This window comes from Mchenga conophoros, linkage group LG3 (genome assembly GCF_057382185.1).
Source record: "Mchenga conophoros isolate Kocher_MC1m ecotype Shallow Benthic linkage group LG3, M_conophoros_male_GT1.1, whole genome shotgun sequence".
Lineage (NCBI taxonomy): Eukaryota > Metazoa > Chordata > Actinopteri > Cichliformes > Cichlidae > Mchenga > Mchenga conophoros.
In genome coordinates this window covers 80,733,848-80,761,357 of record NC_140528.1, presented here as the reverse complement: position 1 = coordinate 80,761,357, position 27,510 = coordinate 80,733,848, and the positions used below count along the sequence as shown (strand labels likewise).

The following is a 27,510-nucleotide window of genomic DNA, read 5'->3' as shown; positions in this document are numbered from 1 at the left end:
GATTAAGGATAAGTATATAACAATACTATTACTTATAAGTAAAAGTAATAAAATAATGTTGCACTTTGTGTTTTGCTTCCAGATGACGGTTTATTTATTTCAGTATTAACTACAGGACTGGAAAATTTAATTCACCAAATACAAAGAGTTGATTCTTTAGAGGAAATTGTTGCCCTCGGCCATTGACACATAAATTTGAAAGCTGAAGTTTGGTTCTTGAGTAAGATAGATTGTCAAAGCAACATTACGATTCTCTTCTGGCACAGTAATGATTCACAGGAGAGTTCATGGTCATCTGTCATTTAGCAAACTGGTTATAAATGTAAAAGAAATGCTTTTGGGGGGTCAGATCTAGCCATTTCTATCTATCCTCATGAGACAAGGGATATACATACAGAGTTTTATGGTGACTAGACTTGTAGATGGTCAACAAGCCAATGTCCCACGGTGTACAGTGTAATCCTTTAGTTAAAGTATGAATTTTCTCCATTTTTGTAACATTGTGCTTGTGGAGCTCCCTGTGGATGCTCTCTGTGGCCGATGATGTCATGCAAAGGGGTCCAGGGATTACTATTGGTGTTAATAGTGCAGCACAAGGGAGCCGAGAGAGAGATAATCCAGCACAACTGTCACGTCATGTAACATCTGACTGTTTTACAGCTTCTAGAACATCTTGGCAGGATGGTGAGGATAGCAAGGTGGGTCTGTGTGTACAGTTTCTGTCTTTATCCGTCTTTCCATATCTGTCTCTCTTCAAGTCATTTTCTTAAACTTTACAAATGTTGTACATCCATTCACTAATTTACTAACTCATACTATGCCATCATCCATCACCTCTTTCCATCTTTCTGTCCTTTTCTCTCTGTCTCTTACTTTCTCCTTGTAGAGGACCAGTTGGATGATTTTGAAGAGTGAGATTGATGGTCAGATCGACATCGACCCCCGCAAATCAACCTGCAGTCTGCCCACTGACACTTCCCAACCTAGTGAGTATCTATTAACAAGCTAGATGCTGAACTAGAGCTGACATAAATGAAAATAATTGTCTTTGCTTTTTTTTTTAGATTTCCCTTACAATAAGTCTGCATCTTTACCTGGCTATGGAAGAAACGGCATCTACAAGGTGAGCAGACAGATTCTGATATAGAATGGCCATCAAGATGCACAATCTCAGATCTTTGGTAGATCAGCCAAAGATCTTATTTTAAAAGTGTCTAAGAAAGTCAGGTTTAATTTTTTAACAGGACCTGTGATACTGAGACTTAGCACTGGAAACTCCGAACACTGAACAGTTAACGGTTGATGCCTAGCACCAAACCAATTCACATTTACAGATGAGATGTCCTCACCATAGTTTGGTGCTTCATTAACGCTACAGTCGCACTAGGGAAAACAGTGATTGGAGACTGGAGCATGACCAGAATTACTGTGGCAATGTGCAATACACTTGCAGTTTTGTTGCCTTTCAAGTGGTTACTTCGAAAATGGAGACCAGGTTTGTGACCACTCGCAGTCATTGCTGTCTTCAAAGCTATTTTTGTGCCTCAACATGGTGACTGGGATAAATCAGCAAAAATCACAAATATTTTACCGTCTGTTGCAAATTTCATGCACACAAATTCACATTAACTACTTACGCTCAGTGATCAGTGAAATTTTCACAGATCTGAAACAGAATTTCCTTCACAAATAGTGACAGTAACTGTGAAATGACAGACTTTGCTTGTATGTAGGAATACCAGCTGACTCAAGTCCCCTCTGGCAAAGAGAGGTAAAACAGACAAGCTGCGCTTACTGGCACAGAATGACTCAGATTAACTATAACGTGTTGGAATTCTGTTTGTGTTTTTAAATTAAAGCAGTAATTTTCAAAACCTTGTCAATGGTTCTGATACTGACTGCAGTCGGCTCAAGTCGGAGCATAGTTGTTTAGAGACAACTTGCCTTCTACCAGGCAACCTGGCAAACACTTCACATTGCAGTCACCACAACTACTTGTGATCAGTGACCAGATTTGAAAAAATGCATTCAAATCAGTACCAACAATGGCTCCTACTTGCAATGAAGTTGCCATCCTGTTTCTACTATAGTTTAATTGAGCAAATATAGAACAAATAGATGTCTGGATCTGACAGCTTTTGCCATTTAGACCACTAGCTGGTGCTGTTTCCCATTCAGGGTCTCCATTTCTATGTGATAACACCATGGCTCTATCAAACCAACACTTTCCAGCCTTGTATAGCCTCCCACTCACTACTAATCAACTCAGGAAACCTCAGAGTAGGATATAAACCATTTAAATGTTTTGCTCTACCTTAAAAATCAACCTCCCTTTCCCCACAGCTTTGGTATCAAATTTCACAGGGCCAGTCAGTACCATTCAGTCCACACAGGCAGTGCTCTGGTTTATTTAGGACTTTGGGGGTAGTCTATGAGCCACTGATGCAATATAGCTGCTCTCCCTCGGTGTTTGTTGATGGATAGAGGACAGGCAGACAAAACAGAACAGAAGAGGAAATGAAAGCTCAAGAGCCACAATAGAGTCATGGCAAACTATATTGAACTATTTTTCACATGCTGAAATTATTGTTAACATGGTGGATCTAGTGTGCTACAAGTACAATCAAGTGAATGAGACTTACTATCATCGGCTGATTGGAGAGTTTAGTGGTGCACAGTGAGGCCAGATGTATAAAGAGACTTGGATGAGATGGTACGCTTGACACACTGCCTGCACAGAGTTATAAGAACAGAGAAAAAAATGCATGATGATTGCAGCTGGCAGGGTTAACAACAGTGCAAGTCTGACGAAGTTACCTCTGGTCCGAGCGTGGTGTCTTTAACATGCTGAGTGATGTTGAAGCAGTCTAACAGTAACAAAAATTCTGCAGAAAAGGGGGAGCTGTGAGAGTCAGTATGGACAATCCCCAAGGAGTGTAGAGGGACACAAGGGACAAAGAATCCGATTATTAAGTGATGATGTGACGAATCCTACTTCCGGGTCTAAAGTAGTCTGCGTTTAATATGGCTTTTGTGTTGTTAACATGTTTAATGTTTTGTATTTTCTTCTATTTAATCTCAAAAAGCTCCTAAAAACAGTCAGTGATCACCGTTGACCTCCCTCGGCTTTTATTACCACTAATCATTTATTTAAGCTCAGTTTTTAAAACCTTAGGATGTAACTACAGCCCAGCCCATGCAGCAGTATATGAATGACTAACCTCGTATTGTGGATGGATTATCTCAGTTGTTCTCCTGGCTGAAGTTTGGTCCTTTTACAGCATCCTGCCATGCGATTACATTTGTTCCTGACCACCGAGAACACTCACGTTAACTTTTATCGAGTGGAAAAAAAGTTAGCTTGTTCATATTATGCTAACATAGCTGTGTCGCTAGCGGTCACGTAGCACATCATTATATACCAGCTAGCCAAACTTCAGTAACCCTACAAACGTCACTGCTGTTTAGTTTTCTGTCTTCATTTATGTTGGAAGTGATAAGAAAGCTGTACGTTTTAATTTGTTTCCAAAACCCCGCAGTCAGGACATGCGATATTGTATTTAGATGGAAGCTAGCGAGCTAACTTCCTGCTAACTTCTAACTCCGTTAAATGTCATAAATTCCGTTTTCATGGATGCCTGGATGTTAAACTCAGTTGTTACACCTGGTAGAGCAGAACGCTGATCATTTTATTAAAGATGAAAGACTTTAGACAGTGTTTTAACTCTCAGTAATGCCACAGTGATCATTTGATATATGGACCTGCAGCAGAGTTTAGGCCCAGACACGGCTAGTGACGTCAGACTGAACGATCGGATAGCTCAGAAATAAAGGTAGTTGAGGCTCTTGGGGATGGTAAACCTGAACTACCTGCAGTTGCATAAACAGCCAATCATAGTAATAACACCATTAACACAGACTAGTGACCCCAGGATCACAGAATGGCAATGAAGTTTGTTCTGATGATGATATCGTCTTGTTGGTAGAGAACAGCTGGGATACAATGCTCACTGTACACAAACCTCTCTCGGGAACATAATGCACATAGAAGAGGTGACACATAAGTAGGAAAGATTTCATGATATCAAAGCATTCAGGAGAGAGGATAGGAATTCCAATACTGAATATTTAATAGTTACCTGTCATACTCTAATCATCTTTGACAGACCATAGTAAGCTAAGCATCCAAGGAGTTTCAATATCCTGGCAAGATAGAAGCATCTTGGCATCTGCACGTTGCATTATGGGAATATAGCTTTTATATTCCTCTGTAGAGTTTTTTATGAGACAAAAGACTGATCTTTAACTAAGCTACATGCCAAATATTATGTGGACACTACTTATGTAGCTAAATAGATCTGACTTGTTGAGGAATGAACTTGAGACCTGGAGAGGTTGACCTTTGATGTCTGGTACCAAGGGAGCTAATAGTGATAGATTAGGCGTCTTACGGCACATCCCAATGAGATCAGGATGGGAACCTTTAGAGGCTGAGTAAATGCTTGGGCTGCTTGTCTCTTTCCTTGGACCATAATTCCTAAATGATAGTTTTAAGACTTTGTGCTTTGGAGCGAGTCTCAATTGGTCATTTTAGGAACTGCCAGATACTTCAAGAAATACTGTCTTGGCTTGATTTCTCAGATGTTTAGGCTGACTCTTGGTTTAGTTACAGACACCAAGAAATTCTCTGTACACTGTATATTAGTTTTCTAGCTACCATACCATATTTTTCCACTTTGCAAGCATGATGGTAGGGCATATATTGCATTTCATGTTGTTGCATGGAGACAAATTTAACATGGAACCATTAGCTTCCTGGCAGGCAAGATAGCTAATTAACTAGTTACTTGTGTCAGATGTTAGATGGTGTGGTCTGCCCTTAGCTTGTGTGTTGCAGGGCTACTACAGTGAGATAGACAACCATTCACACTCACATTTCACACCAGTTACCACTTATGTGTATATCGTATATCAATATCCCTGCCAGTTCAGCTCCATGAATACCGATTTATTTTCAAAAATTATTTTTCTTATTTTAAAGAATAGTATTTGTTTTTCACTAGTTTTAACACTAGAAAATGGATTACTGGACAAACAGCAGAGACTTTACAATATCGGTCCCTCCTTGTCTCATCAGTTGGCTTTCAGTCTCTCTGAGCAATGTAATCCAAACTCCCTATCAGACGTGTCACATCCACTTCCCGTTGCTAACTCTGAAAGAATGTGAGCAAATCAAGGGCAACAGCTTTTACTAAAAGGCTTTCAGATGAACCCTTGCTTTGATAAAGAGCAGCAGTGTTCTTGGCGGAATGACACAGAATATCTGAATTATGGTCTAACTCTGTGTTTGTTTAATGTGTGTGTGCCCGCAGGCTGCTGAGATGATGGAGGATGAAGTGGACCCAGACTCCCAGAGCTGGGGAGGCATGAGAGGTGAGAGCGGACATGTATCTTCAGTTCTCATCAAGTTTTTAAAGGTTTTATCAGCAAAACACTCATATACAGCATAGCACATTACACCCAGTGCAGTCTATAGTGTCTTTTTTAACCATGCACGATCATATACCAACCAAGACTACCATACTGGAAGGGGTTAGTAGTATGACAGTTCTCTCACCTTTCTCACCTTACTCATTCTGACCAGGCTACAGCTCAACATCCTCTTTACAGTCTAGGGCTAGCTTAGCATCAGCATGGAAAATACCAAGGTGTCTCTTGGTCTCTGTTGGTATTCTCAGTCTGTTCATTAACACGTTTAATATGCTTTCTATCCTCTAAGTTTGGGGAACCACATAAATTATCTGAGTTTTGCTTGAGAAAAACAACCAGCGAGTCATCCTGGCAAATTTATGAAAATTTATTTTCCCTGTTTTTGACAGTTAATAACATCTGAGTGAAGCTGAAACTTGCTATTTTAACTTTGAGGACTAATTTAGAAATAAATTCAAAATCTTCTTTCCTGTAAAGAGTGCATTCTTTAACTTGTAAATCTGCTTTTGAATACAGCCTGGCTTTGGGAATTTAAAAACTTTTTAAATAAAGGTGTTAAGGAAGTGTCATCTGATTACTAGATGATTCACCTAAAATAGAATTTCGGTATTGTAGTTGTTCTCTTACATGAGAACAGCATGTAGGTGGATACAGTGGACGTGGGGGTTGTTGGGAGCCTATCCCATCCTCCATAGGGCAAGAGGCAGGTCACACCCTGAACAGGGTCTGTTGCAGGGCTAATACAGACAGCCAGACAATCACTATTCACAAGTTAACCAATTAACCTAACCCCACTAAATGCGCGTTATCTGATTGTTTTAAATGCAGTTTTCACGTTGCTAATTCACTGTTGCAAAATCTCACAGGCTCCATCCCCAAAAACTGAATGTTTCCTTCTAAAAAATATTAGCCAAGCTATAAAATGACACTAAATGGACCATATCATCTTTCTATGAGTCAGATCAAGGTTATTTTTACAATGCCCGATAACATTACATATATGTTGCGATCAAGCATGCAGAGCCCTGTTGCTTTGGCTCCAGATCAGTTACAAGAAGTAAGAGCGAGGAAGGATGATGTCATTTTTCCAGCTCGAAAAATTAGCGCTGTGTGTTTACCAGTGCGTGCGTGTACGGTCTTGGCTGTATCTGAGGCAAAGATTGAGTTGAAAGTATTCCAACCTCATAACAGTCTGTGTGTGTGTGAGCAGAGCGACCATTTCTAATGCTTTTTGACGCCTTTGAAACCCAATATTTTTGAAGAGATTTGGGTTTGCAAGTGTAATTTATTTTTAAGCTCACTTATGCTAGCTTTTATAATAGCTCTGAATTCAAATAAAAGATAACTGTTCCACCAGAGTAATTTCTTCTGTCTCTGTCTTTTCCCTCCTCAGAGTACAAGGTAAGAGTTTGCTCCCACTTTGCAAATATACTTTCATATTCTTGGCAGCACTGTTAGGACATTGGATTATAATTGTATTCCCTAATAAATCTCCCACAATGCTTACTTTGTGTTGCCAGGTCTACCCTTATGAAATGCTGGCAGTGACGCATAGAGTGAAAGTGAAGCTTCCCAGAGATGTAGACCGCACCAGACTGGAGGTGAGCTCTAATCTTACTTTCCCCTCTGTTGTTTCCCTCCTTCTATCCGTAGGTCGTTAACAAACCTGAGAAAATATAAAATTTTGGCTTACAGAATTTTGTCAAGTCAAGAATTTGTGGTTTGGGTAGGAGCTAGGCAGCTCAGCCAATGGGATAAAAGTATCAGCAAAAGCTTATAGAGGTGCCATCTTCAATCACTTAAGTGGTGAATAAACAATAAATAAACTATTTTGGGATTTCTCTTAGTATACACATTGTATGCTAAAATACAAAAGGCGCTTAGAAGTGAAGTGAAGTAAAATGTAACTTACGGTAAATGAAGTGTGTGTATTTGCTATCAGGATACATAATTGTATTTATTTACTTCTTTGGAGTCCGAGTCATGATCAATAATTACCTAAATCCTAGCTTCAAACACTCACACTAACCCTCTTTTAGACAACCAAAAACTACTCTTTTGGAAAAAAAAATATGTGTAGATTTTGATTTGTGTCCATTAGAATGATAGGGATGAAGGTTAGAGTCTTTATCAGTGATGATATAGACCTCAGAGAGTAAAACTGTTCTCCAAGACAAAGTAAGTAATCGTTGTAATTGACACAGAAGAAAAACTAGTTATACTTTTTCTAAAATAGTAATTTTTTGCTTTTCTCTAAAACATACGGTTAGGGCTGGGCACATCACCAGCGATGACTTTTAGAAACAGGTTAAGGTCTTGTTTTATATACAGTCTATGTCTGCAGACAGAAATCTGTGAAATAGTGGAATATATGGATATATGCCTCTTTCTTGATTTTTTTTTTTTAAACATCAACCTATATTTTTTTTATTTTTGGTAACTAGGAAGCAGAACACTACTACAGAGACACATAAAGACTGATGAATTAAACAAATGAATCTTTGAAACAAACATGCCATGCCTGTCATTAACACTCTGCCAAAGCCAGAGCCAGTATGGCTGAGAAAAAGACGAATGACATGCACAGTCCGACCTTGATTTTGTGGCTGCTGATAGGTTTTAAAATCTGGTGAAAAATCAGAAACCAGAGGAGACAGATCTGCAACATCGCAGTAGTTTAATTTAATTTGGTGCCAGGTCACAGCAAGTTTAACACACATATATGTCCTATAACTATAATAAAGAAATAAAGTGAAATTGGACTTAATGTCCCAGAATAACCAATTTCCTGCTGCTGTTATTATTACACAACCCATTTAAAGATTCAAAACTTTCATTAAGTTTGAGCAGCTGAAAAAAATGAACTGTTTTTGTCTCTAAAATAACCCATTTAAAAAAAATCCAATTGTGGTTTGTGTTGGGGTTCAGAGCTCATGTTTTGCAGTCCTCGGAAGAGAGGTTTTGTCTAAAAAACATCCTCTGAAACATTTCAGTCTTCAGTAACCCCACTATGAGAGTTCACTGTGAGGCTTTCAGTTAACAGAAATATTGTCCCAAGTGGAGTCTGACCATATTGAGGTTACTGAGGATACTCAAGAGATTCCCTCTGTGGTTGGAAATACCAGACTGGAGTCCTATTGTCAAAAGTGTGTGCAGAAGAGAAACTGTTTGACCTGCGTTTTACCCACCACTGATCTTGATCCTTGGCCCCAAACTGTTTTAGGTTTAGCCATACTAATCAGCAGCTAAAAAGTCAATTTTTATATGATGGAAACATATAAAAGTGAAAAGGGAAAAAAAACAAAGAAAACTATTCTTATGCACGTTTAAACCATACACTGCCTGTAAAATGTGTCTTTTCGGCTAGTCTCTCTTGAAGCTTGGGTTGCTATATTAAGTACCTTTTACTATTATTGTAGCCAAATATTTAAAGTATTTTCCATTTATTTATTTCTGAAAATACAGAGAATCATTGTAAAGAATATTAATGTTCTTTCTTTAACCTCCTAAGACCCGAACTCTTCCACGACATGCATTATTAATTTCTCTGTGATATTTGGGCTGATTGGGGCCCGATGAATGTAAAAACAAAGAATTACCAGATTTTTTTTTTACCTTATTTTTGTTTTTAAGAAAAATAAGAGCCACATATGAGGATATTCATCTAAAATGTTCATTAAACAGTAGCACTACAATGTCCTCGTAAGTAGATATCAGGCCCGTGTAGAGCAAAATTGAGTATTTTAGTCTAAATAACCCAAAATGTGATGTCCACATATGTGGACGCCAGGTCCTAGGAGGTTAAATATATTTAACAAAAATATTGCACATAATTAAAGGCTCAAACTCACATCAATAAGCCTGTTGTGATTAGGTCAATTAAGCTACCTGACCCATGCAACACCTCAAACTGACAGGTTTTTAATTGCTTTAAATTTATTTTGATTTAATTTAACTTTGCTTGTAGTCTTAATGAAAAGTAAAAGATGTAAGTACACACCGCATGTAGTTCTTGTGCCACGGAAAAATGTAAATTTAGGAGCACAAACTGAAGTCCAGGCTATATAAAAATTATAGAAATGCAAGAAAAAAGAGTTCCAAGTCTTTGAAATAGTAAATAAATGGATAGTAGCACTTTTCCATTTGGGCACTCAAAGCTAATTCACCCACACATTCATGCAAGTAATTTTTTTTTTTATGCCTAAGCACTCATAACTGAAGAATGCAGACTGGAGGAGCTGGGGGATCGAGCCACTGACCTTCCAAATAGCAGACGACTCACTTCACCTCCTAAGCCAAAGCCAACCCCAAATAGGCCTCCAGATATATTTGCTCATGTATTATCTGGATAAACACTGATGACTCTGTTATTTAGCTAGTGTGTGACCCTCTGTAAGGATGCCCGTTAAAGTGTAAACCCGCACAGTTAGGTCCATGTTGGAGTGGCTATAGCCCAGGAGGTAGGTCAGCCAGTAATTGGAAGGTGTCTGGTTTGATCTCATGCTGCTCCAGTATAAATGCCAGAGTATCCTTGGGCAGAGAGTGTAGTCCTATACACCTCAGAATAATCTGGCTACTTCTATCAGCAGTCATGTCATCAATACATACTATTTCCTGGTTCCATTGGCAGCTATACATGGCTATGCCATAACCTCCACTGTGTTTGACAGATCACGTGGTATGTTTCAGATCATGAGCTGTTTCTCTCTTTTCTTCATGTTTTCTAAAAACCAAAGTTTTTGCAGCCTCTCTGAGAGGTGGAATTTGGTTTTTTCACCAAAAGATAACTTCCATCTCTTTCATCATAATCATTTCTTTGGACCTCATACTGACATTTCAGCAAAAAGCTACAAAATACAATTCTCATCATATCTCCAGATTATACGATCTTGTTATACAATTACAAGGAAATAGGCCTCACTTGGCCATTAAACTACTTGCAGTTGTCCAGCTACTCTTGAGCCTCTGGAAATGGGGGAATGTGTATAAAATGGCTGTAATTTTGAAACAGTTGAAGCAAAACTTGTGTTAAAGTTGTTGAATTAAAGCTGAAAGTCTTTGGATTCAACCTCTTTAGCAGAATACCATTCAGTGATGTCACACCAGGTGTTTTGCTACTGACAGCTAACAGAAAACATGTTGTGTAACATACTGAATGGCATGAGTCATTGGTTTTACAGTTACACACTGTGATATGAAATGGGGAAGAGTATCCTCCTTTTTCATACCACCAGTGTCATTATCCTGTCAATTTGGCAGGTGAAAAATTTAAGGCACCTGAACATTTTTACCTCGGGGTGAAAACCAAACCTTCTGTTTGCTGATATAAACCAGGGGATTGGCTGTTTCACAGAAATAGCTTTACCTAGCTCTTGATAGTTGGCGATCGTGGTTCAAGAGTTGGGAGTTCGCCTTGTAATCGGAAGATTGCCGGTTCGAGCTCAGCTAGGACAGTCTCGGTCATTGTGTCCTTGGGCAAGACACTTGGCGCCAGTGTCCGGCAGCCTCGCCTCTGTCAGTGCGCCCCAGGGTGGCTGTGGCTACAATGTAGCTTGCCAGTGGGTGGATGACTGGTTGTGTAAAGCGTTTTGGGGTCCTTAGGGACTAGAAAAGCGCTATACAAATACAGGCCATTTACCGTTTGATCACAAAAAACACACACCTGCAGTGCACAGTGCAGGAAACATTTTATATTAAAGCTACCTACGCTCTGTTTCTGGGTTTAAATCAATGCCATGCAAGTTTTTGTTACGCTTTTTTTGTGTCTGTTTTTTAGAGAGAACTTAGTGAGTGTTGGCAACATGAGGTTTTAGGATAGGAGTTTTGGTTGGAAGAACTTATAAGGGATAAAATTCAAAATACTGTATTAAACATCAAGACAGAAGGCAATATTATGCCTGTTTACTGTGTGTGCACAACACAGACATGTCAGGATGTCCATCTAATATATGCGTCCAGGCTTAGACATGAAGCTGATACAGATTAATAAAAATTATGCTGGCCAAGATCCACAGATAGTACTGCTTCAGTTAGAAATTAATTTATTGTTCTATTGATTAATCAGTTTGAGCAGCTCAATGGCAGCACATTGCATAGCTTGCACTGCTGTGAAGGCACCCTTAATTCTGAATGATACATGTGTTCAAGCAACACAGGTTACTCTATTTTTTGCAGGAAGTGAAAAAAGGTCATCATGGGAGTCACCCAACAGCCTACACCTATTACAGCATAACTAAGGAAGGATTCAGGGTCACCTGATCCAGCCCTAACTATATGCTTTAGCAAAAAGGAAAGTTTGAAGCCTAATTTTAAAAGTAGAGAGGGTGTCTGTTTACTGGATCCCAACTGGAAGCTAGTTTCACTGAAGAGAGACCTGAAAGCAGAAGACTCTGCGTCCCATTCTACTTTTAGATATCCTTTGAACCACAATTCTGCAGTCTGAGAATGAATGATCGATACTATAAGGTCTTTAAGATAAGATGATTATTCTCATTATTCAAGACTTTTTATGTGATTTTAACCTTCTAAGACCCGAACTCTTCCATGGCATGCATTATTAATTTCTCTTTGATATTTGGGCTGATTGGGACCTGTTGAATGTAAAAACAACGAATTACCAGATTTTTTTTTTTTTACCTAAATTCTGTTTCTACGAAAAATCAGAGCCACATATGAGGATATTCATTCAAAATTTCAATAGAACAGTAGCAGTATAGTGTCCGCATAAGTGGATATTAGGCCGCTGTAGAGAAAGGTTAAGTATTTTGGTCTAAATAACCCAAAATGTGATGTCCACACAGCCTAGAATACACTAGGCTAGAAGTAATATATGCATGAACTAGTTTTTCAGTATCGTTCTGAAAGAAAAAGTTTATAATTTTAGAGAAAGTGTGCAAATGGAAGAAAACTGTTGATGAAAAACAAATATATGACAACTATTTTGCTGAGTTTAAAGATCTTTATGGTACAAAATAAATAAAAGTACAGTTGTGGTCAATATGTCTGAACATCTTGTCACCCACTTTGCTTCTTTATCATTAAAACGCCAACCACCACCAGTGTTTCCTTTGGTTATAAGGTTCACAAGAAGCTGCTGGTATTACTGTTGTCCACTTAAATAACAATGTTTTTTCTGCCACAATTTCCTAATCCAGAGACATCTATCTCCAGAGGACTTTCACCAAGTGTTCGGCATGACCCTGGAGCAGTTTGACCGCCTGGCTCTCTGGAAGAAGAATGACATGAAGAAGAAGGCACGCCTTTTTTAGACAGAAAAACAATGCTAAACAAAATCTCAAAAAGTATCGGGAAGAAAACAAAATACAAAAAAAAGCCCCATCGGAAATATCTATATATGCACCACCGTGATACTCCTTCTTCCTACTCTCCACCTCTAAAACGCCATGCCTGTGAAGCCACAGAGGAACCCTGCGAGGGCACAGTTTCACAAAGCTGCGGCGGGCATCTATAGCTTTTTGTATGCAGTGTGGTCCAAATGTTTGACTGACAACCTTATGGAGATTGAGGAGCTGTGTTTGCATGGCCTGTGCTGATGCTCCTTGCCTCCTATGTGGTTTTTGCATCGACCCCTGACCCTCCCATATGCCAGTGCTTTCATACTCCATAAAAAAACAACAGCTTTTTCCAATTCTCATGCAGGCCTTCCTCCAGGTTTCTGTGGTTTGGAATGTTTTATGTGCACCTTCTTTTAATCTCAGTATTGACTTGTTTCTGTTTCTGTACAGAGTTTGTTTTCTCTTTGTGAGGTTTTGCCATCTTGTCTCTTTCTACATATCACCTGTTTGCTGCGCTGCCTTTTCTCTCTTGCTGTGTCTGCTCCTTGCAATAGGTTACTGTTACATATTCATAACAGTTCATTTTTACACCCTTGCCATTACATTAGGACAGTGAAGAGACTGTAGACATTCACTGTTCAAGCATGTCAAGGTCAAAGACAGGGATAAAAAAAAACAAAAAATATGTGATGTTTTACTTCAAAACTGTCAAAAACCACCTCATCATCTTTTGCTTTTGGTTTTCCTTCTTGTTCTATTCAATCAGAGAAGTTGGCTACATAGTTTTGATATGCGTGCTCTGGTACATTTGAATGTGGCTCCATATCTCACGCAAGCCTCTCATAAATCAGCCCAGATAGAGTAGCCAGGGGCTGGATAGCAGCCACAACTCTGAATCACAGTCAGCGAGAGGAAGAAAAGGAGGGGTAGAATACAGAAGGTTTCAGGGTGTACAAACATGTCAAACATGCTGCATTGCTAGGGTGACGTGCACTCACATGAAAAAAACAAAATAAATACAATTATTTTTATAAGCTATTTTTGACTTCTGAAAAGGATCATTAAACCAGTCAGGAGGATGCAGCTGAGAGAATCATCTTTTTTCTTTTTTTTTTTTTTGAACAAAATAAATCCTTGCAGACTAAGCTTCACATAACTGCAGCAGACGTAAGCTGAACAAGAGAGGTTTTGTTTGATTTTAAAGTCAATACTCTAACTGTATTATATCTTCTCAGCTAGAGAGTTAACTCTTTGTATGTTTGTTGTTTGAAAGTATTGTTGCGTACAGTAATAAAGCTATACATTCAAGCTTTGCTCGACTTTCTGGACCGTAAATCGATCAACTTGCCAACTAACATACTGTAACATGTATGTAAACATATACTGGATATATATCAGATTTATCTGTCTGCCATGGTGTATAACTCTTAAGGCATGCATGAGGATGGGAAATGGGGTTTGTCAACTGACCTGATATAAGAAATGAATGACAACATTATCATAAATGTGTTTTGAGTGATTGATTCTTTTCTGGTCAAATGAAGTGCCCAGCTCAGCTCCTTACATTAGCTTGTGTTAGGTATTTATTTAATTGCAATACCGGGGAAGGGATTTTATTTTTGAAATCTTGAGTGTTGTGTCAGGGAAGAGTGCTTTTGAAGAGAAACATATCAAATTTTGAGTTTAATCTGAGTGTCAAATGTTGCTCATGTAAGTAACACACTAACTGTTGTCATGCATTGCCATGTCTTCTTTCTAATATTCATCTGCTATTAAAGTGCTTTATCCAAACTACAGAGTCACTATGGTTTTAAGTGCTTACGACTGTGAGATTTTAAAAGCCCTTTTCTAATGGATACCTTCAAGTAAGCGGTGTGTGTGTGTGTGTGTGTGTGTGTGTGTGTGTGTGTGTGTGTGTGTGTGTGTGTGTGTGTGTGTGTGTGCGGGACCATTGGTAAACCTGCTAGTGCTTAGTATATCAGTCATAATCATTTTTAACAGCAAATATGTTTTAATGTAAAGAAAACTCACTAGTTTTTCACAAAATAGGTTTCTTTTATGTCACAAATGCAAGTGGTTAACATGAAAATATTTGCAAAATCTTGAAATGTCTGTCTCGTATCTTTCTCGCCCACTGCAACTAATGGTGGAAGATTATTTGGATTATTTCAATCCATTCTAAAATACTCCTTTACAAATACAAGTCTTCATTACTAAAAGTTTTAGTCATCATTTTTAGACACTAATCAACCGTCTTAATGTTGCTGCTCATGCTGGATCTACTCACGGAATAATACGTCTGCAGTAAATCATTAGTCTATACTGAACCAATGTGTCACATTTACCACAAACAGTGTCCCTGTGGGGCTGTTTCAAGGCCTTTTTTTGAGTGTCTATTCTTTGTTCAATGTGTACTCTCTGGTGTGCGTAACAGAAGCAAGACAAGGAACAGCTGACTGCTGTAAAATAAATAAATATAATAATAACAGTCCTCGCTGTCTTTGTCGTAGGTGAAAACTTTAACATACATATTCTGATAGACTTATGTTTATTATTGGGCTCATCACTGACTTGGACATTAGAGAATTAAGGATAACAAGCGAATTAGTAATTTAACGACTGGTAAATGTCATCTATACAAACATTTTCTCTTTTTAATAATTAATAAAAGTAATGTAAAGTTATTTCCAAGATTAAATCAGACTGTTTGTTAAAATGTTCCCTATTCATATGCTAAAGTCACAGAATAGTGACTGGAGAGTCTGCACTGTGAACTTGCAAGGTTGACAGCAACCTCGCCTAAAACATGTAAAGCATTTCCTGTAACGAAAGAAAAACTCCCTGATAAGAGAGCAACAGTAGTTCTTTATCATTTTGAGCCTATCTCTCTACTCTGTTACATATTGCACATGTACCTACGTGTGGTACTGTGTGAGAGTGTGTGTGTGGCAATTGTGATCGCATGTGGGAGCCTGTCTTGGCAGCCTCCCTAGATGCTGCCTAGCCCCTAACTACAAAAAAAAGAAAAAAAGAAAATCTCAGCTGCTGTGGCTCTAGCTGCTGGCGCTGCACACCCAGAGCTCGGCCAGGGGGCCCTCGCTGCAGCGCTCCACCAGGCGAGTGAGTTCCTCCGGACATCGTGGGCCTCTGGCTGTTCCCGCTAACGCCAACCGTTGTCTGGCAGAGGGTCGTCTGTGTCATGTATGTCTATGTGTCAGGTCAAGTCTTAGACTCCCCTTAGAAGATTTCAGGATCCTCCAGGTGTTGGGCCGCACTCCCTGCCAGTGCCTCAAGCCCCCACCCACTGGTGCATTGGTGGTTCCCCAGTGTCCTGTGCTGGATGCTCAGGTGTGTTTGGTATGGATACCAAAATTTGTAGTATCGCACAGCACTACATCAACACTCAGTAACTCTATAAGTCTACATGGCCTCCCATTCATAGTTGCTTCCACTTTGCAATAATACCACTTTTTGTTGGAATTTTCGTAGAACATCAAGGAGGAAAGAAAGAAATTCCCAAACTGTTACAATACCATGGTCAAATTCAACAAGCTCTTTCTAAACTTCTTAGGGTTCATGAATTTATTGTCAAAGAATTGTGGTTTCATTAATATTTAATATCCCTTCTAGTTAAATCCAAACTGGATGTGCAGTGCCTTTAGGGGAGATCCAGAGATCTGTTGCATCAATAAATAATTTCCTTAGAGACTTAATTAGAAAATGAGCTTGTTCTATTTAACATAAACTATCCAGCCAATCACTACAAGTCGTTTTCTCCGTCCTTAGTGTTCAGCCTCACATTCAACTCACTATATGCTCTTTCTTTTGTCTTTGCCACTTCTCTCTTTGCTGTATGACTTGCCTTCGAGTACTCCTGTCTACTTTCTCGGACAATCCTACTTTTGCTTTGCTAAGATATTACTTTGAATGCCTGCATTTCTTCATTCCACCATCAAATTTTCTTGTCTTCTTTTTTCTGTTCAGAGGATTTTCTTTCTTGACAGTTTCCCCCACTATTTCTGCTGTACTTTCCCAGTCATTTGGCAATTCTTCACTTTTTACTCAGCTCCTCCCTGAACTCTGTGCAACATCTTTCCTTCAACTTCAACCATTTAATCGCTGCCTTCACTCTCCTCCTCTTCTTGACTTTGAAAGTCATGCTACAGATTAACTTCCAGTGCGCTCTAGCTACATTCTCCCCTTTGATTTCCAACTATAAACTCACAATTCCATCTGACGCTCTCTTCGACTCCACAAACCTATTCACATGTTCTTCTTTCAAGATGACTCCTACTCTATTTCTCTTCCTATCTACACCATGACGTAAGGCAAAGGAACGTAGTTAAAGCTATGACTGTAAAAAAAAAAGACTATAAATGGCAAATAACTATAAATATTGTCTCTTTTTCTTACGTTTAAAAAAATAATATTATAGAATTATTTTCCCCTTTAAAAATTGTCTCATTTCCAGACATGGACCTGAGAGGTGATGATGAATAAAAAAAACTGTCAGAAACACAAGCTTTATAAAATACATGGTATTGTTTTGCTAAAGGTTGAATAATTTTCCTAAACCTATTTTTTGTTTTTGAGATGAAGCCTCACAGAGTTAAATACTTTCTAGTTATTTACCTATGTGTTAAGATTAAACATTAACTGAGCATTTTTTTTATTTTTATTTTACTATTTAATTTGTAAAAATGTGTACACACACACACACACACACACACACACACACACACACACGTAGGAAAATATTTAGTATACACATCCAGAAATGCATACACTATTATATATTGTACATATATTTATTAGTTTCAGGTTGGCCATTCTTGTATTTTGCTCGTTTGTGTTGTTGTGTTTGCACATCTCTGTTGCTTGTGGGGCTCGCACACAAGAATTTCACTCGCATGTGCTGTGCCAGTGTGCCTGCACATGTGATGTGACAATAAAAGTGATTTGATTGATTTATGAGCTCTATAGCTTCATAGTTTGTGTGGGCAAAGAGCAGCAGATTTTTTTTAGGTTTTTTTTTTTTTAGGTGTGCTTTGGTGCTCCAGTGTGCTGCGACTGTATATGCCAAACAGCTTTCACTTGGTTTCACACACTGGCTACACAACACGTTCTACAGGCCCACGTGGCCACGAGACCCGCCTCCCGCGATACAGCCTGCGATTGGACGGCGCTCCTATCACTCACTTCCTGTCAGAACAGGGTGGAGGAGACGGAGAGGGGGTGCTTGACGGATGCACCCGCCCTTCCTTTATTGTGACCGGCTGGAGAGGAGTTATCAGTTATCCATGTTGTCCGTTGTAACATGGATAAGGAGAAAAACGACAAAGGTAAGCTGCTGGATTCAAACGACCTCTGGTCGTAGACTTTATTTAACGAGTTGCTCCCAGTTCGTCTGGGTGTGTTGCTGAATTCATTCAAACAATTGATGGAAGCTGTGTGCTGGGCTTTATTTACTGCCTACATTTTTAAATAACGCTTTAATGACACTAAATTCCTATTGGTTCGTTTGTGATATTTACTGTCCCCAACTCTCTGCAGTTGTACCTTTTAGTAGTCTTTTGGTGCGTGCGTGCGTGCGTGTGTGTGTGATACTGTGTAGTGACTACGCTGTCTTCAGTTGCATCTACTCTGATATTTTCATTTCATTTTCCTATTTAGACATTTTAGTGTATTTTCTTTAAAGTATTTTTTACGTGTTTTGTGTTATTGGTAAATATTAGAGGACATTAGAATAAAGCTACAAAGGGCCATGTGGTAACACAGACGAAGGCAGGAAAAGGAGGAGGCAGGGAGAAAGAGGTGTGATTAATTGGTAGACCTTGGGTGTGTGATGCCTGTGTTTGGATACTGCAGGCTGCTCTCAGCATCAGCAGCCCTGCAGGAGGAGGAGGAGGAGGAAGGAGGGGGTGAAGAGGGGACCAGCTGGGAGCATGGATCTCTGTCAGCTTTCCCAGCTGTGACTTCCAGACAAGTGGTCGTCATTGAAATGAAAAGAGCAAAGAGAGGCCAGTTAACAGACTGATTCATTAAATTAAGATTTCTCAACATGAAAAAAACGCTCGGGAGAAAGTCGTTTAAGGCAACGTTACTGTTTTTTAATCCACTTTTGATCGATTAGAATGATATATCCAAAGAAAAACAAGTTCATGTTTATCAATGTATTTATGGTTATATGCCATCTAGAATCCAAACATATCAGAGGTGATTTCCATATTCGTTTTAAATTTTGAACACATTTGTTTCAAGAGGGTTAAGACATTTTGCTAGTGTTGCCTCGTGTCTTAAAGAGAGGCACAGGCATCAGCTGATCTGGCAACCCCCACCCGGATGCAGTTATTCAAATACAACAGAGCAATTAGACAGACGAAACATGAGATGAAGAATAATTAGGATGGAACAATTAATAGGATTAAAAAAGTCAGCTTGCACCGGAGATGACTTCTAATAAAAATGATCCCTTTAGTCACCTTTGAAAATGTTGAAATTGTAGTGATCAGTTACTCAGCCAGTTTGAAGAAACCCCAAATCAGCTGTTTTGTATATTAATGTTCATTTAATGAAGTCCTCTAAAATTTTTACTTTTTTACAATTGTTTACTTTGTTCCTCAACAAACAAATCTTTATGATGACCGATTCAAAGATATACTTCAAATGAGAAGCACTGATTCTTTGTCTTTGTGTATGAAAAGTTGTAACCATTTTACACACGTTCATGTTCACATTACATTACATTTGAACAGTCACCACATGGTTTAAGTTTTAAGAATTTCACAATTTTTAACTTATTTCTTTACTTCTAATCTGGCGTGTCTTTATCATTCTGTGACATTAACCGAGGGAGAAAGAACGTCAGAACAAATGACAGAGAGAGGAGAATATTTCCAGATATTATTACATCCAAAGAACCATGATAGACATAAAAGGCCCCGAGTAGTTGCTGTGAACAGGGGTTGTGGCCAGTAATTCCTTGCCTATTCTGTCATTTCCATGTTAATTTCTATGTTTACCATTAAAAGCCCCCCTATTATTTATAATACTATTAATTCCACAGCTCAAAATCCTATTTAGTAGTAATTTGTTAGTAATTGAGTTATTTAGGTTTGTGAGTTATAAGTAGATCAGTGTTTACAAATAACAGAAATCATATTAAATAACAACCAGTATAAATAGCTGATGATTATATGAGCAGCACCATATACAGGATGGGGCCATTGCCATCTACAAGCTGTGTACTTTAGACTGCTTTTCCAGTCTGTGTATAACTGACAGTTTGGTACCCATTTGATATTCAAATAGACACATATGCTGTGGTACCTAAAATATCAGTAACCCAGTAACCTTTCAGATAGCAGGCATCATGCTGGCCTACACAGACATTTCTGACTTCTGTTTTGTTTGTGGGTTAATCATGTACAGTTATTCCCAGACTCCTTCTTGCTTTTTTTAAACCCCTGTTTGTATCTCTATCTGTCTGATTTTTGTTGTGTCCTGGATTAGTTCAAAGGACAGACCAGCTTCCCCACAGCCAGTTACTGTGTGACAACAGACAAAGGCAGGCAAACAATCTGTAAACATCCTGTAGACTGAATGGAGCTTTGAGCCAACAATGTAACCTGCACATGCGGAGGAAAGGTGAGAGGTGAGATTTGTAGCACACACTTTGTAGTTTCACTGGAGAGTTTTAGAATTCCTACAACAAATGTTACTAATAACTGGAAAAAGCTATTGTATAATGGCAGAAAGAACCTTAGTGAACTGGTATACCAGTTCTCACCACTTGTTATGACTAAAACAAAGCAGCGTCTGAGAAACTTGTCAAAGTTTGCCTTAAGTCAGTGAGGTGTTTACAGTTAATGATTTAAATTTGTTTTGTTGCTTCAGTTGAACATGTTCTAGGGCTTAAAATATAGTCATTAAAGAATAGGAGTAAGGCTTCAGTCTTAGAAACCAGTCAGCAACTACCAGTCGCTAGGAAAAAAATGTCTTCTCTGTTGTTGGTAGTCGCTAAGTGAAACTAGTCACAACCCTTACTCACGCAAGTTGTGAGTGAGGGTTGAGGCAACTGAGAAGGAATCTGTAATTGCTCACCTTTATGTGAGCAATTTCACATTGCAACTGTCAGCAGTCACTCACCAAACAGCTGGGGGCAGCAGCTGGTCTCCAAGCCTGTGAATGAATCTTCACCCAGTTTGGTTCAGGCATAAGGTCACGATTTACTTACTGGTTGGGTTAGGCATTAAACCCTACATCGTTAGAGTTTAAAGACCAAATCATTCTTCATTTACTTACATAGTTATAAATGCAGCTGCCTGTAAGCTGCAAGGATTGATAAACATTGTTCAGCTTTCCTCTTTTGTCCATTGTCCAGACTGCTGAGGCTATAGCTTAACAGAAACCTGACTCTGGCATGAAAGCCATGACGACAACAACAGAAAACAAATGAAAGAAATAGTAGTCACCAGTATTGACGGTGTATGTGTGAACGAGTGAACAGTATTCTGCCAGACTGGTGAAAAAAAATAAGTTCCAGTGGGACAGAGGAAGAGCAAATATTGATCATTCAGAAACACAGGGCCCAGGTGTCTCCATTTACCCTGATGCTATGTTCCCCCAACTACTGGAACAGCCTGAAGAAACACACATAAACAGGACAGAGCAAGAGGAAGTAGTGTAAGGACTCTTGACTGATGACTAATTAAGTATTACCTTAATCCAACGTAGTGTTTTTGTTGGTTTTTAAAATTCCTTTACATGCAAGTTCAAAGAACCCATTAGTCCTTCGCTGGATGAGGTACAAATACTGCCACGTCTTCAACGTCCTAATGCAGATTTTGTCATTCTGCTGTTATCTCTCAGCAGCCCCTATCTGAATCATTCAGAGGCTTAATTATAGCTTGAACTATTCCTTTGCTCACTTCTAAGAATGCAAACTTAAAAAGTCGAGTATAGCAAAATTCCAACGAGGAAAAGTTCAATGTAATATACATCATCTTTGGCATATCTTTTCAAACACTGTGGTTCATATATTTATTCCTATTTACACTCACTGGTTTTGAGTCTTAATTACCTCAGCTCTGTTAATGCTGTTGGTTCTGCTAGTGACATCATCACTATTGGATATCTGGGTCTGTTTGGGTTTGTGTGTTGAGGTGTAACAATGCAAGATATAATTCAAGCATGCACGATACATATTTATCTTGTTACAGGACTCAAACCACTGCTTTATTTATTTATTTTGGGTTTCCTTGATCAGGTAAAAGTCATTTTCTAACTAATCGGTGTGCCCTCCTTGTTTAACTTTGAACAGCTGTGTTTCTTTTGACCTCTTCTTCTTCTTCTTCATCCTCAGCACAATTTCCTTTGTCCTCTCTTTTGTCCATTTCCTCCTTTTGTTGGTTCTCTCTCTCTTAAACCCCCCAACCCCCACCTTTGGTATGTGTACCGTACTGTGCTTAGCTTTAGGCCAACATTTCCAGTCTGCTCCCTATCCTCCAGTGTCTCTCTCAGTTTGTATAAATCTCTGTCTTCAATCCTGCCTGCAGGTGGGGACTCTACACTCATAGTTAAAAGTCAGGAGGAAAAAAAGAAAAGATGAAATATTTGCTCTGCAGTGTGTGTCTGTGTGTAGTGAATTACAACCTGCTAATGGCCTCAACAAACAAAGAGTCAATTATAGTCAATGACTGGATCTTGAATCTGAATCTGAAAAAGTTGCTAACAAGCTCTTAGAGCAGAACAATACGTCTAAATAATTGTTTCCAACACGAGGAGGCATCCACAGAGCACAGCTGCCTTCCTGCCTCACTCTCTCCTGATGTCTGCTTCTTCTGGCCTGTCAGTGCTTGTGAGAAGACTGAAAAGAAATGAAAGAAATGCATGATTGTAATGCCTGTGCTGCGCAGATAGACTGCCTAATTTCAAGTCGGGACACGGCCGGGATCTGCAGCTCACAAGTAATGTGTTTGGATAATTCAGTGTCTGTCAGTATGAGCCCAGAAAGCCATCATTCCTTTTCATTGCTTAGGTGGTGGTTGCTGGTGGAGGTTTGTAGCAAAACTGAAACATCTATTTATTTGACAACCAGATGTTTTCCAGATATTCAATTTCAATTCTATTTGTGGAGGAAGAGTGGTGTATGTTCACAGCATTGTACAGCGCCATGAAAAAGTATTTGTTCCTTCCTGAGAGCCATAGTTGCCTATATTCTTCACCTTATCCCTGCATGAATGATTCAAGCAACCCATCTGCAATCACACTTAAACAGGCACATACACAAATGCTTACATCAACATTTGTTCCAAATGCACTCATTTACGTGACCACGCACATAAACTGAAATCCTATATTTTCCAACAACTCTTTAAGTAGCGATAAAGAAATATAGAAAATAAAAATGACATTGGTGAAATAGCAGCAAAGTGTGTGGCACCTGAGATGATCATCTTCTAGGTGAGCGATTGAAGCAACTATGAGTGAGATTGCAGATCTATGACCTGGTAGTAAATACCAGAGCCATTTACCAAGAGGCTCTGGTGAATCTGAGCCCTAGAATATCAGGTTAATTAGTGATGGGCCATGAATGTGAGGCTGATAAAGTGCTTGGAGTGTATACACTAAAGCACTATTAGGAATATAAGGTGAAGTCTGATGTATAGTGTTTTGTCAGTTCAGTTCAATTCATTTCAATTCAATTTTTATTCTTACAGCACCAAATCACAGCAACAGTCACCTCAAGGCGCTTTATATTGTAAGGTAGAAGCTACAATTATACATACAGAGAAAAACCCAACAATCATATGACCCCCTACGAGCAAGCACTTTGGCGACAGTGGGAAGGAAAAACGTCTGGCAGAACCAGGCTCAGGGAGGGGCGGGGCCATCTGCTGCGACCTGTTGGGGAGAGAGAAGGAAGACAGAATAAAAGACATGCTGTGGAAGAGAGACAGAGATTAATAACAAGTATGATTCAGTGCAGAGAGGTCTATGGACACATAGTGAGTGAAGAAGAAATACTCAATGCATCACGGGAATCCCCCAGTAGCCTGTACCTATTGCAGCATAACTAAGGGAGGATTCAGGGTCACCTGATCCAGCCCTGACTCAGTTTTAAGCCTAATCTTAAAAGTAGAGATAGTGTCTGTCTGCTGAAAACTCTGCCTCCCATCCTTCTTTTAAATACTCTAGGAACAACAAGTAGGCCTGCAGTGTGAGAGCAAAGTGCCCTAATAGGGTGATATGGTACTACAAGGTCATTAAGATAAGATGGGCCCTGATTATTTAAGACCTTGTAGGATTCTGAATTCTGGATTTAACAGGGAGTCACTGAAGGGAAGCCAATATAGGAGAAATCTGCTCTGTCAGGACTCTTGTTACAGCATTTTGGATTAACTGAAGTCTTTTAAGGGAGTTTTTAGGACATCCTGATAATAATGAATTACAGTATTCCACCCTAGCAGTAATAAACGCACAAACTAGTTTTTCAGCTTTACTCTGAGACAGGATATTTCTAATTTTAGAGATAGAAAAGTGCTATATAATGGCCAGTTCATTGCATATTTGTTTTGGTGTTATTCATATCCGTATTAAATTATAAAGTTCAGTGTGAAGTTTTCTATGTTTGGTGAATAACTCTAACAAAATGTGATGTAAGTGCAACAGCTGGTTGAACCAACATGAATAAATGCTACAATCATCATTTTTGATTTAACTTGCCGTATTTAATTTACTAGAACAGTAAGTCCATTAATAAAGTAGCTTTTATAAATTTTATTTTAAATCGCTGAGCTCTTTTTAATCCTGTCTTTTAAAGATTTCAGTATATTAATGAATTAATTGATTATTTTAAAGATGTTGTTCCCTTTAAGGGTCACCACAGTGGATCATCTGTCACCCTGTGCTTTGCATCTTCCTTTGTAACACCAAATCTTCCTTTACTACAACCATGAATCCTCTCTGTGGTCTTCCTCTTTTCCTGCTGTCTGGGAGCTCTATATTTAGCATCCTTTGTCCTGTATTTAGGCAGTATAGCCACTATCCCTCCTCTAAATCACCCCAGTCTCGCCTTTTAACTTTGTCTGTAAACTGCTCAACCTGAGTTGTCTCTCTGATGTTGTTTCTCATGCCATGTTCATTTTGTTTACTACCAGTGGAAATTGAAGAAGTCACTTGGATAAGTGACAAAATGTTTCTACCACTGAAAACACTACGTTTGAATTTTTTTTTCTGAGTTTTCCTGATTTTCTTACCTGGATGTTTGAGAATGCAGCTTTCTTTACAAACTCAGTGATGCTGAAAAAAACTGTTCATGTATTTATTACATCTAGATTAAACTAGTGCAATTCAGTATTTGATAAAGCATATATCTAAGGTTGGATCGGGTGACTGTGAACCCTCCCTTCGTAATGCTGCAATAAGTTGAGGCTGCTTCTCATGATATACTGAGCATTTCGTCTTCACTCACATTTTTTTAACTCTATGTGTTTGTACAACACTTTGCATTTAATCATTGGATATGATTACTTTCTAGCTTCTATCATGTCCAATCAGTTGCAGCAGATGGCTGCCCTTCCCAGAGCCTGGTTCTGCCAGCAGTTTGTTCCTGTTAAAAGGGAGTTTTTCCTTCCCAGTGTCTCCAAGTGCTTGCTCATAGGTGGTTGTCTGATCGTTGGACTTCTTTCTCTATTATTGTAGGGTCTCTAGCCTACAATATAAAGAGCCTTGATGTAGCTGTCAGTGCTTTTACTACAGCTCTGCACATCACCCCTGTTCTTGTACCAGTACGCGTCTCCCTCATTTCTTAGAAATCCTCTCACTCTCCAAGTTTGTATTAAACAGTCTGAATAAGAAGTCTTCTGCACTCTCTCCAGGACAACTCCATACATCCACAGGTATCTGGTCTAACTGCTTTAACACTCTTCATCCTCTTCATAGCTGCCCTCACTTCATTCTTACTAATCCTCTGAGAAGTGAATATAGTAAAAGCATTTATATCTATACATGACCTATGTTTATGATTTATAAAAAATGTAGATGTTCTTGTGCAAGATTTTTAATCCCGAAGAATCTTTCAAATGCCGTATGAAGATAAATAGTAGCCTCAGGTGATAAAGACTGTCTAAGTCAACATTTGCTCAAGTGTAATAGAGTTGCATGTATGTGTAATAAGTCAGCATGTCAGTGAACCAGGTTAGGGGGAGTTCTTCTCCATTAATATGTCAGATGCTAACCAGATTGTGCTGCAGGGTACGTACACGAAAAGCATTAGTGAGAAACACTGGAAAGGGGAGGGTTTCATCCTATGTGTTTGTGTAAAAGCAGAATATGTGAAGAGTTTTAACAGATGAAAAACTGCTGGTGTGAGTCACAGTCTTAGGGGGTATGAGCTGAGTGTTGAGGTGTCTATGACTGTGTAGTCTTCCCACAGTTCAGCAAGGTTGGCACACAGGAGTGCCTTTGTCTTAATCTTCCTCTGTCTTTCTCATCCACTCTATAAAATCTGCCCATCAGAAGTCCTCACAGACTACCAAGATTTCCATTCAGTCTCTTTGCCTGTGACCTCTTTTCACGTTTACTTCTACTCCACTTAAGTCTTATGTTGTGATTTTTTTTAGGTGCTGTGTATAGTATTTTAGAGATAATGCATATGAATAGGGTATAAAAAAAGAAGAGTCCATCCAAAACAGACTAATATTTAGACAAGCTTGATAAATCTCTACAGTATTATGGTAATTTTGGGCTCTTGATGATTTCTTTGAGCTTTGAACCATTGTGGAATAGTTGTGCAGCATATACTAATGACTTTAATGCATGCATAAATGTAAAGACTTTTAAAAACAAGAATTAGGCAAACAAGTTAAAATAAATTTTATGAAATAGAAATAGACATAAATCCCAACTAATATTTGGTAAAATGTCCTTGTACTCTACAGTTCCAATTATGAGAAACCGTTGCCGTTGGCAACCATCACTTGCTAGTCAGGAAAGGTTTCTTAATCAAGTACTAGATCACGCTTTCCTTTGGGATCAAATACTTAATTCACTCTATGGCAGGCAAATCAGTTTATAACTTTTATTTAATGTGTGTGTTATTTTTTAAATTGGTTGATATTCTATTTCCATTTGATATTCAATTTCTCCACATTATATGATAGAGGGCCACCAGAAAAAAAGTTTTTTCTTCTCTTCCAGAATTCTAAAAAAACTCAGAGTTCTGAGATTAAACTCAGAGTTCTGAGATTAAAGTCAGAATTCTGAGATTAAAGTCAGAGTTCTGACTGTTTCTTCAGAATTCTGAGTTTTTTCTCAGAATTCTGACTTTTGCATTGCACTTCTCACAAAAGGAAGTCTGCGGCTAATAATGCTGGCAAATGTGAGGCAGAGAGAAAAGCAAAGTTAGCACAAGGAATACATGTTGCAAAAGGAACACAAAACCGGGACCATGACATGCTGAGGTGTCATCGTTACTGGTGATGACCATACCCGTAATCTTAACCATGTGCTATTAGAATATCCTTGTTTTACATTGTTCTCCCAAGTCTTTTTAGTGAAGGGACAAGGCCTAGATTTGTGGCTAATACTGATAATGGCTTTAGACCTCAGAGGGTTAATGAATCTTCTTGTACACAAACCTTCCCTTACTAGAAAATCCAGGAAGGACATGTAAAGGGCATCTAGCACATGACTAAAACTTTCTGTTTTGAACTGTTTTTCA

General features: G+C 38.8%; 2 protein-coding genes across 16 annotated transcripts in view; both read left to right on the top strand.

The window, feature by feature from the left end:
* Positions 1 to 14,576, top strand: part of ablim2 (actin binding LIM protein family, member 2) — a 92,657-nt gene extending 78,081 nt beyond the window's left edge. For 3 of the 15 annotated variants that reach the window (XM_085267471.1, XM_085267469.1, XM_085267470.1), the window contains 7 exons: positions 661 to 698; positions 887 to 986; positions 1,065 to 1,123; positions 5,373 to 5,433; positions 6,884 to 6,891; positions 7,011 to 7,091; positions 12,645 to 14,576. In XM_085267471.1, the coding sequence (XP_085123597.1) occupies positions 661 to 698; positions 887 to 986; positions 1,065 to 1,123; positions 5,373 to 5,433; positions 6,884 to 6,891; positions 7,011 to 7,091; positions 12,645 to 12,758 (461 nt within the window). In that variant the 3' untranslated portion in view covers positions 12,759 to 14,576. Of the gene's footprint in view, positions 1 to 660; positions 699 to 886; positions 987 to 1,064; positions 1,124 to 5,372; positions 5,434 to 6,883; positions 7,092 to 12,644 lie in introns of those variants that run through there. The other 12 variants (XM_085267458.1, XM_085267460.1, XM_085267459.1 and 9 more) reach the window with 6 other exon arrangements.
* Positions 14,577 to 17,981: 3,405 nt separating this feature from the next.
* afap1 (actin filament associated protein 1) overlaps positions 17,982 to 27,510 on the top strand; it is a 94,348-nt gene continuing 84,819 nt past the window's right edge. The window contains exon 1 of the mRNA XM_085267454.1: positions 17,982 to 18,127. Coding sequence (XP_085123580.1) covers positions 18,103 to 18,127 — 25 coding nt within the window. The 5' untranslated portion in view covers positions 17,982 to 18,102. The remainder of the gene's footprint in view (positions 18,128 to 27,510) is intronic.